The sequence below is a fragment of the Capsicum annuum genome, unplaced genomic scaffold (assembly GCF_002878395.1).
Source record: "Capsicum annuum cultivar UCD-10X-F1 unplaced genomic scaffold, UCD10Xv1.1 ctg4906, whole genome shotgun sequence".
In the NCBI taxonomy this organism is placed as follows: domain Eukaryota; kingdom Viridiplantae; phylum Streptophyta; class Magnoliopsida; order Solanales; family Solanaceae; genus Capsicum; species Capsicum annuum.
Genome location: NW_025856816.1, coordinates 396701 through 408444, shown reverse-complemented (window position 1 = coordinate 408444; position 11744 = coordinate 396701). Strand labels below are relative to the sequence as shown.

The window sequence follows — 11744 nt, the reverse complement described above, 5'->3', positions numbered from 1 at the left end:
GGGAGGATGATACAAGCCAAATTACCTCCGGACCTTTGGATGGGATACGTATGATGCTCGAGGTGCTTGACGACTCCTTAATGCTACTAAAAGATGTCACATGGATGAAGATTATTATTAAAGAGAGTCAAAGAACTTTGACAAGGTCGAAGGAGTGGAAATGGGGATCGAAAGCCCCTTAGAAGAGATATGCTCCCGAGGTACTTTGGATCCGCCTTTTGATCTACTCTAGCATTTCAAGAGCAGGTCAAAACAGCCTCTAGTGGGCCTTTTCTTGTCATTAGGTCACTTTTGGACCCTAAATGTGTAATAACTCGCCTAAACTATAAATACTTAGGAGCTAGCTTATTTCCTTAGTTAGTTTTTGGAAATTGATTAAGATGAAACTCTTTTAGAGAATATTTTGAGTGTTTGGAAAAGCCAATGTTGATATTTGTTTAGAAATGGTGGTTGTAAGGGGTCTTCGATTCCATTACAGTCAACGTAAGCGTTAAGTGCTTGTTGGTAATCAACAAGGAGGTCTTAGGGTTTGAAGTATCCTTTGGTTTCGCTTTTGTTATCTTCTTTGTGTCGATCTATCCTTATCAATTTATCTTTTATCTTGATTTCCATAGTTAGATTCTCTTATCGTAGTTTGATTGTTACCACAGAATGTTCACTCAGAAATCAGGTTTGCAGTCCCCACCTACGAACAAGTAAAGAGTTAATAGTTGTTGGTTGTGACTATTATCAAAAAGCTCGTGTTCTAGACTAAAGACCTAAAGTGCAAGAGTAGCAAGGATTCAAGGAAAAAAAAAATGCCACTGAGGGAGAAAAACTTTACAGAGTTTATATCCTATACGTTTCTTCAGATTACTTATACACAAGACAATTTCTTCATCAACATAGGATAATCATTAACTTTGTTATTACATGCCACATATCCATTGCAGAAAATGACCATATATATGATATTAGTCATTAGCTTATTTGAATATTGTAACTTTTCGATGAAGGGGTTTAACTGAACCACCTTTGGTATACTTAATAGAATCCTTTGTTAGACCATCTGATATGATACAACTTTTGTTCTGTAACAGAACAAAAGAATAAAGACAATTATGTTTATGAAGTTAAGATGGATCAAACTGATTCTTGTGTTACTTAAGAAAAACAAAAACACAAGCATTTTTTATGAGAGGAGGCATATATTACAAAATGGGAAAAGTCATTTCTCCACTTTTGTCTCTAAGAATAAAGTATTGCTATATGTTTGCTTTTGTCTATTAAAGTAATTGTATTTGCCTTGAATTTTACTTATTCTATTTGCCTTCTTTTTACCTTTTCTTTGAGAGCATCATTAACATTCTGATCAGAAACATTCTTTTTTTCTTTATCTCAAGAATTGTTCAATGGAAATACTTGTAAATGTTGTAGGTGGCATTGTTGTTGAGGTGGGAAAGTTTGTATCTACCTGCATCTATCCGAAGATTGAAAATACTGTCTGTTTCTCATCAAAAATTGAAAATTTAAGGGAGGAAATGGCGAAGCTAACAAAGTTTAGAGATGATATCAAAGGAAAGGTGGAAAGAGCTGAGGAAGAAGGTTATAAACCAAAACCAAATGTTATCAAATGGATCGAAGATGTTTGCGAGCTGGAGAAAGAATGGAAGTCTATGCAAGAAAGCATTGCAGCGGCGAAGAAGATTGTGTATAAATGTTGTCCAAAATGTAGCCTCCGCTCGGAAGTCTCCACTCAAGCACGGGTCATACGAGATCAACTTTGCAGGCTTATAGAGGTAGGGAAAAACTTTGGATTCAATTTGGTGATAGAAAATTACCAGATGAAAAAAGTTGAGTTCATCCCGGGATCATCAATAGAAGGACAGTCAACAACAATAAGGAATCTTAGCAAACTCCTACGACTATTAGAAGATGATGAAGTAATGTTGGACTTTATCCAAGACTCAATTCTATATATGTTACGAATTGATAGTTGCTAATTTCATTAATTCCTATCAAATTAGATTTTATAGTCAAAATGGTTTTGTCAATAGTAAAAATGCTTTTGCTATTACCTCTTTTCTTAAGGAAGTTAAGTGGATATTAACGTCACGATCCATTTTGTAGTCAAGTTGGGACTGCGTGCCTGAACTTGATCAAGTGAACCAACTTGACTTTATATGTGTGATAAATGTCATTTTTCATAAAAAGAAATTCAACCACAAATACATGTACCACAATATGACCAAATAGTTTTTTCGTAGAAACCTTATCTTTCAACTCCATTTTTTTTCCTAAAAACTTTTAGGGCAACAAACTGCTAGAGCTTCATGTTGAAACCTTATATCGTGACAATTAATTTTCAGAAATAAAATATTCAAATTATGAATATATGATGTCAATGATTTGTGGGAAATTTCACCTAATTAAAATTATGTAGTCTAGTATATAAATAACAAAAAAGTTATAATTTTAACACAAAATGTAAGTTTCTTCGGATTTAGCTATCCTCTAATAGCCAATTTATTCTTAAGTTGCTTTCCAGTTCACTAACTTTATTCAATGACATAATTTCGGTTGACTTAGTCTAGCAGTCCAACAACAAAATATATAAAATCAACTTTTGTATTGGAAATAATAAATTTTAAACAGTGCATATATTATTTGAACTTTTTCTATGATATAAAGGAAAAATCAAAACATATTTTTAAAAAAAATAAAAGAGTAACAACTTGTAAGTTAAGGTCAGAAAATCTTGCCAACTTGATGCTACATTACTACAGGTGGTGCTTTCATTTAAAGATAAATACATACTCAAATTTATATTTAAATATATGCATATAATTAAAATATTTATCTCATAAAATTAACTATTATTCATAAAAAAATAAAAACTAAATTGATACATATGTTGAATACCGTCATGACAGGGGCGGCTCCACTTCATTAAGAAAAAGACGACCACTTTAGAGCCTCAATTTGTGTGAGCCTCATTTTTTTAATAATAATAAATCTTATATATATATCATCTAACAAGTGTCAAGAAAAAGCCAATTATAAAAATTCAAGTGGAATAGTTTTAACAAAAAGAATAAGAGTGAAAATGAAAATATGTAATAAAAAGACACTATTAATAGCCATTTGTAATAATTTTCTTTCACAAAAAAATTGAAATACCAAAAAATTCTTTGTGAGGACTACCAAAATCAAGATCCTCTCTTATATATAATAGTAATATTAGAAAAATATTAAATATTATTTACAGAAAAAAATAAATTTTTATATGAAAGAAAAGAATTATTAGAAAAGGTTGATATATCTAAGTATTATATAAAGAAAGATTAAAGCATTGATTATATTATTAAGAATCATATAATTTTAAAAATTAAATTTTTTGAAAAAAGCTTTGTTAAAAATAAAATAAAATTAAAGCCTCTGTTTGATTTCAACTATAGGCCACTAGTAAGCTTGAACCGTCCCTGCGTCATGATCAACTCAAATGCAGTCAGAAGTCGTCTAAATCTTGTTTTGATTAAAAAATGTTAACATTAAACAAAATTAGAAAATAGGGAGATGATTGTATAGTAATTATTGCAGCGCATAAAAAGAAAAATACAATATCACGTTTGAAAATATTAATACAACGATCTAACCTAAGAATATTATAAAATGAGCTACCAATTGTCATGCTTCTTCAAGTACTTGAAATTGAAGATAACATAGAAGAAGAAGTGACTTAAAAGAGAAGAGGTTATGAAGATTGTATTGCAAAACAAAATTATAACCCATAAACACAATGAAAATTGAGATGCAAATGAGAAATCAGTGGAAGGAGGGAAAAAAAAAAAGAAACATGAGAGATATTCATACTAATGTGTGTGTATTGACTTTTAAAATTCTTTTTTTCAGCATTATCAAAACTATGAAAGATTTGGATAGTTATGATAGTGAGTTTTGGGCTTCTCATCACAAGTGGAAGGTTGAAAGATTGTAGTAATAGTAGTGACTTTTAGACTATTAAAACTTATAAGTAATGAAAAGATTACTTAATACATCAAGGGTAATACTGTTCATCAACAATTTAAGTTTATTTTGATTTAACTTTTAATTTTGTTGCTTCTCATTTTTGGTATAATTAGTCTATGAACACGTATATTGCACGATTATCTCGGAATGATTATTTCAAAATATGTGTAAACTAAAAAAAAAAAAAGAAGGAATCAGAATTTAACATATAAAATTTGATATTAAAAAAAGATACATAGGTGCATATAAAAAGAATAAGAAGAAACCCCTCTTTAGCTATTGCAAATTTATTACTGCTTTAGACATATAAAAATGTGACTTCTAATATACCTAGATATAAGACAATAATATATTATTATTAAACAACCTCATTTAATTCTTCAATTAAATAAAAATGAGTAAATATAACTAATTAAAAAAGGGATACGAAAGATGAATCAAGATTAGATTGTTAGGAGTGAAAGATTAGTTTTAAGATTTGTTTAATATTTTTTATTTACATTATGCTACATACATATATTATTGCATATATAGTTATATACAGGGCTTTCTCGAAGAAATTAGGGGCCTAAAATCAAATCTTTAAGAGAGACTTTAAATAGTTTAGGGACCGTTTGGTGTGAGGTACTAAGACAAATTATCTCGGGATAAAATAATAGTCTCGAAATAAACTTTTTAATACATCGTTTGGTTTGGTAATACTTGGGATAACTTGTCCAGGGACTAATAATAATCCTGGGAAAAGTTATACCACATATTTGGTGGTATAAGTTATGCCACCTTAATTTATCCAGGATAAATTATAAAATGACAAAAATACCCCAAATCCATTACAAACACATTTCTCCAATCTTTTTCATCATCTCTAATTATTGCTTTTGAAATTGAAAAAAGATTATTGATATCTACTTGATTATCTAAAACACGTTATTATGACAAATTCAAAAGACTGAAATATCTTATTTTGGAATGACGAAAATATATGACTAAGAAAAATTAACCTCTTATTAATTGAAATTGTATATATCAATTAAAATGAATTTTAATATTCTATATTATATGAGTAATATGTGTTTAAATGAAGTGACATAAACGGCAAATCTTCTTTTACTTTAATAAACTTAAGCTGGAAGTTTTTATTTCAAACTAAATAAGATGTAGTAAGATTTTTTTTTTAAACACACACGGCATAATCATGGGAAGACACATGAAAAAGAATTAAAGCTAAATAAGATGAAAGTTTTATTTTTAAAATACATACGATATAATCATGAAAATGCACACACAAAAAAATTAAGCTAAATAAGATGAAAATTTTATTTTTAAGAATAAATATTTAAAGCTTGAAAAGAAATATATATAAACAAAAAAAGAAGTTAAATAAGATGGGGTATTTTGGTAATCAATTACTTTATTCTTAGAAATTATACCATACATATTATTTTGAAAACAACAAATCAAACACTCAATAAAAAATAATTCCAGTATAACTTATCCTATCATAACTTATCCTAGCAAAATTAATCCCAACATAACTACATTCCCTCCTAAATGAAAGATCGTTTTATATATATAATTTACTTTTCTAGCTTTTTAGATGCAAAGTCATTAATTTTATTTTTATAATCAATTTGTTCTAATAATTCCTTTTCAATGGATAAAACTTGGAAAATGGTGTTGCCCTCTCTTAATTACTTGTTGCAATTCTTACAATTTTGGAGAAGACGCCAAAAAGTAATTCTTGTGATTTGATAATTGTAAGCAAGTAACAGTAGTAACTCAACAGTTAGTAAGCTTTGCAAGTGAGAGAGGCGGAGATTAGAGAGACAGAGAGAGAACACTCATTATTGAAGATAAAAATAATTAAAGAAAGAGTAGAATTTATAGAAAAGATGAATATAAGGTGATTAACAACTTGGCCATATTATTAGGAGATAATAACCAAATTTTATTTCCCATAAGAAATTATTCCCAAACATTCATTTCATTCCCCTAAAATCTAACTTTCCCATATTAAACTATTTTACTTTCTTTTCAGATTTTTTTTTAAAATTATAAATAAATATATATTTTTTAATAAGTATCTATAAGTACATATTTCTTTTTTTAAAAATGGAGCCCCAATTTTTCTAGTACACTTAGCCATTGCTTTAGCGACCTAGATGTTAAGCCGGCCCTGCATATATATGAACCAATTCAGATTTGCGGTAAAATGTTTCCTCATAAATCAAAAGAATTAATAACAAACTTACAATGGATCATCAACTTTTCTTTATTTTTATCCCTTTTATTAAGAAAAAATCTTACATAAAAACATCTCATTGCACATTAGAGATCACAAATTTACCACTTGAAAAACTAATGCATGAAGATGAAGTTGTGGGAAGTAAGGTTGAGATGGTTTGCACATGTAATGAGGAGGGGCATGGATGTCCCAGTTCTGTGGTGTGAGTGGTTAGCTTTGGATGGCTTCAGGCGGGGTAGAGATAGGCTAATCAACAACAACAACAACAACAAACCCAGTGTATTCCCACTTAGTGGGGTCTGGGGGGTAAGATGTACGCAGTCCATACCTCTACCTCTGATGAAGTAGAAAGGCTGTTTCCGAAAGACCCCCGGCTCAAGTCATGAGATATCACACACACACATAGTACAGCACACATAGGCTAATCAAATATTGAAAAGAGGTAATTAGACATGACTTTAGATAGGAAAGCAAGGAGAAACTAATTAGTTTAGGGCTAGTGCGTCTGGGTGAGTCTTAGCCAATAGTTAAGTGTGCTTGGGGTAGCCTTGCTAGTAGTTGTAGGACTTTGCACATAGGCTGAAGTCTCTAGCTAGGTCGCTTGGGAAGGTGGGTGTTTATGGTTTGTTAGTGTGTAGTATTACTTTGTGGGTGCCTTATTTCTGTTATTTCATCTTGTCTCATTTTTATTATGACCTTATTTACTTGTCTTTGTGTCTTGAGCCGGGATTCTATTAGAAACAGCCTACTTCTTCGGAGATTGTGGTATGGACTACGTATATTTTACCCTCTCCTAACCCCACTAGGTAAAAATTCACTAAATATGTTGTTGTATCTAAGAAAAATTAGCATCACTACTTAATTATACCTGCACAAAAGAATCCCAAGTTCAACAAAAGTTGTGATTAGAAATATCAGTAATATAGATGAATGGAAATTAAAAAATATAAAGAAAATATTGAGTATAGTAAATTCATATGGAAAACAAATGGAGAAAACGTGTGAAAGGAGGATATCTCTAAGGAATAAATGCCAAAACTTTACCAGTTGGAGACAAATTAACAATTTATTTAGGATTGAAACAACTATGATACGAAATATTTGCGTGTCAAAGTAGGATGAACCTTTAACCTAGTCAAAAAACATATTCTCCCTCCATATCACCTTACAATAATTAGAAATAATTTAGCTTTAAAATTTCTCTTTTATCATTGGTGAAATGATTTATAGTTACACAAATATCTAAGGATTGTTTTACAATGACAATCTTATGTGAATTGAACCTATGTGGCATCTACGTGGCAATTCAGTAAAATTATCATGTAGATGCCACGAAGGAAGCGTATGCCTACTTGCTCAACTTTATATAAGTTGAATTGTCTATTTGTGCATACCCAAAGTTGAAGGACATAAATACAACCTAAAGCTAAGTGAAAGAGCATAGTTATGTATTATGTCTTTATAATATATAATATGATATGATTGATATATGACGATAATATGATGACGTATATGACAATTGTTACTTCTTTCACTTGTGGGTAAATTAATTTTTTGGGTATTTGAATCCTTTTAGGTATCCATCATTGGTGTGTGGGGTACAGGAGGAGTTGAAAAGACAACATTGGTGAAGAATCTGAACAATGAGCTCCTAAAGATTGATGAATCAAGTTTTAAACTGTGTTTTAGTGTTGTGATATGGGTTACAGTGCCCAAACCTCCAATAGAGATAAGAAAGATTCAAGCACAAATTGCCAGCAGATTAAACTTAAAGATAGATAATGAGGGAAGTGTAATAAGCATTGCCAGCAAAATCTATCTAAGGCTCAAGCAAGAAAAGAGTTTCCTTCTCATATTGGATGATGTTTGGGAAGCTATAGACTTGGATCATGTAGGTGTGCCCCAACATAAAGATTCCACAAGAAGCAAGATAATTTTAACTACTCGGTTTTTGGATGATTGTAGGCAAATGAAAACGAGACCATACACCGAAGTGAATGTTTCCACATTGGAGGAGGATGAATCTTGGCAATTGTTTGTCAAAAATGTTGGGGATGATGTAAATCTGGAGCATATTCAACCATTGGCAAAGGAAATTGTCAGAGAGTGTGGTGGTTTGCCTTTAGCAACACTGTTATTGCAACATCTATGAGAGGGAATACAAGGGTCGAGCTCTGGGAAGATGCTTTGAAATCACTTAGAATGTCCGAACCTCATAACAAAGATGTTGAGAAAAAGGTCTATATGGTCATCAAGTCGAGTTTTGATTCTTTAGAATCTCGGGATATTGAACTACCCTCAGAGAAAAGAAGCAAACATGGCAACAAAAAGAGAGGCGACATTCAAAGTTGTTTCTTGTATAGCTCCTTATATCCGGGGGATATTCCAACAGATGATCTCATAAATTGTTGGTGGACTGAGGGGATCCTCGATGAACATGACACATATGAAGAAGCCTACAACAGGGGAATCACAATGATTAGGAGTCTAATAGATGCCTGCTTGCTAGAAATGCATGAGACGGATTTCGTGAAGATGCATGACGTGGTTCGTGATGTTGCTAAATGGATAGCTAATTCCTTTGGGGATGAACACACTTCTATTTTTCAAGCTGGAATTGGGTTGACAGATATATCACATATTAAAGTATCAGCTTCTGTCAAGAGAATATCTTTAGCAAGTAACAGAATTGAACGTCTACCTGATTGCTTCACAAAATGCCCAGAGACAACATCGCTACTTTTGCAAGACAATGAACACCTTGAGAAGATGCCCCATGATTTTTTCTTGGCATTTCCATCCCTAAGAGTTCTGAACCTGAGTGGAACTGGTATTAGCGTATTGCCTTCTTCCATCAGTAGTTTATATCAGTTGCATTCTCTAATACTGCAACATTGTCGTTGGTTGAAAGAGTTACCACCTATTGGTGATCTTTGCAATTTGCAATTGCTTGATTGTGATAATACAAGGTTATGCTGTCTGCCGCAAGGAGTGGAAAAATTGTCAAATATGAGGCTATTGAATATGCCTGCATCTGATTTGGAGAGCAGCATCGGCCAAGGATTTTTCCTCAAATTGTCTAGCATTGAAATGTTAAATATGGGGGCTTCGCTTGGACCAACTTCTTTTCATGAGATAACATCTCTACACAATGTGACTTCTCTTTTCATTAGATTGGGTTGCTCAATAATTTTCAATAGAGACCACACCTGGATGACCAAATTGAAACGATTTCGTATTGAAGTCTGGAAAACTTCACTTTATATACCATTCAACAAGTCAAGAAAGGAGATAATTGTCTCCAAGTGTGAAATTTTCAGCAACAGAGAGCTCTTGGGCATGATGCAGTTTGCTTCACATTTGTATTTGGAAGAATTCATGGGTCTCAGGAAGTTGTTTGCGTACAACAGTTTTGATGGATTAAAATCACTACACATAGAGAGTTGTTCATCTGATTTCGGACCAGCAGAAGAAGGAATAGGACAGATTGACCATTTGCTAAATCTGGAACATCTCAGCCTCGTTTGTGTAGATAACTTACAGAGTGTTTCTGATTTTGGTCATGTAAGATTTTCTAAATTACGCCAACTGGATATAAATATTTGTGATAGTTTAACATGTCTTTTCAACGTTGGTGGAACTTTTTCTGTACCCAACCACTTGGAAGAAATTAAAATTAGCTATTGTGAAGAGCTGGTAGAGTTGTTTGTGCAATGCAGCAGCTCAACTCAAATTCCAAAAATTAGGAAGTTAGTGTTGAGATACTTACCAAACTTAGGAACTTTGGGGGAGCCGCAGAGTATGTGGGAACACCTCGAGGAACTTAAGGTGATCAATTGCAATGAAATAAGGAAGTTGCCGCACTCTATTCGAACCTCCAACCACATCAAAGTAATAAGGGGAAAACCAGAATGGTGGAGCCAATTGGAGTGGGACGACCACAACTTCAAGTCAAATTTAGAGCATTGTTTCACAGAATCCTACTGGTAGAAGGATCAACTTCCCCTTGCATTTCAGGTGATATGCCGATTAACTTTTAAATTTCTCAATTTATAGTTGATTATTTCACCTATATAGCTTTAGTGTTTGGATTAAATGCTCAAATTATTTTACAAGAAAGACGAACACATATGGTGTGTTTGGTATGACATGGAAAGTGTTTTCTAAGAAAATAAGTGTGCTTCTTACTCATTTTTAATGAACTTATTTTTCTAGAGAAAATATTTTGTAAACTTTTGACCAACCCAACAAGGTGTGACTTTTAGATATGACCGAAGTTCCAAAATTTTGTAGCTAAAAGAAAAGGGTAGTTTTGAAATGGAGAATATTTTAATTTGAGATGTTTGAAAGTGATGACATAAATTTTATGGAAAAGGTTCAAATATACTCTTAAAGTATTCGAAATTGAGTAAATATACTCTTGGTTAATAGTTTGACTCATATTTGCCCTTACCATTCAATAGTTGCTCCAAATATGCCCTTAATTTACTAGTTGGCTTCACACATTAGAAGACCATTCTACATAATCATATTATTTTGATGAGTCTACTAAGCAAAAAAGTTCTTTGATTTACAATAGACCGGACTGATCATTTCTATAACTATAAGGTTTTAGACCCCCTCTTAGCTTTATCTCTAATCATATGCTTTACAAATAAAGATGTTCTGAATTTTAATATTTTGGGTTAAAGATCAATGAAAATACTAGCAATGTGGATACTATTTTGTTGAGATTTTTACTCCCTCCGTCCCAATTTATATATGTTATACCTTTCAGATTTCTAGAGTTAGACTATTTAATTTTGATTTTGAATTGGATATGAAAAATTCATGTGACTATCAGAACACGAAAAGTGCCATATAAATTGAGATCGAGGGAGTAAGTAGTAAAGATTGACAATAATGCTTAAACATTGTTGAAGATATGAAGTTACGACTTAGGGATAATTGTGAAAATATTTTCTATTCTGACAATCAAATACCAGAAAATATGTGATTTCTGAAAAGCACTTTCTGTCAGAACAAACACATCCTCAGAATATACCCTCTAGAACCAAATTAATATTGTTAATAATACTAGCTTAACTGGTTTATCATTCAAATGTTAACAAGTGTATTGAGCTTGAGTTTTTATTGCTTCATTCAGGGAACTGAAGAAAGCAAAGGAAAGAGCTTCCCAAACCAAAGAGACACAATTTTGAGCTATAGTTAATCGATCGAGTTTGCTATGATGTATTTCCCGTCAGATATCATAGGTTTTTCCTACCAATAATTGTTCCTTGTCTGTACTATTTGTGCTTTCTGATTTCGATATTTCGATTGCTTGATTGTACATTTGAGTAATTTCATCTTTCTGTTGTGTTGTGTGACCATCTTGTTTATTTGTAATAAACTGGCATTCCGTCGGTGCTTAAACATTTTTTATTTTCCATAATTATGAGCTATAGTTCCAATCAGGGAAGAAAAAACATTTTCGATTGCCTGCAGGTTA

The 11744-nt window shown here is 31.9% G+C and overlaps 1 protein-coding gene across 1 annotated transcript; it reads left to right on the top strand.

The window, feature by feature from the left end:
- Positions 1 to 1285: 1285 nt before the first annotated feature.
- LOC107857317 (disease resistance protein At4g27190-like) lies at positions 1286 to 11562 on the top strand. Its single transcript, XM_047403868.1, is given in 4 exon segments — positions 1286 to 1922; positions 7830 to 8379; positions 8382 to 10270; positions 11400 to 11562. Coding segments are annotated over 3 exon segments (2943 nt in total). The 5' UTR covers positions 1286 to 1391; the 3' UTR covers positions 10244 to 10270; positions 11400 to 11562.
- The last annotated feature ends 182 nt before the right edge of the window (positions 11563 to 11744 follow it).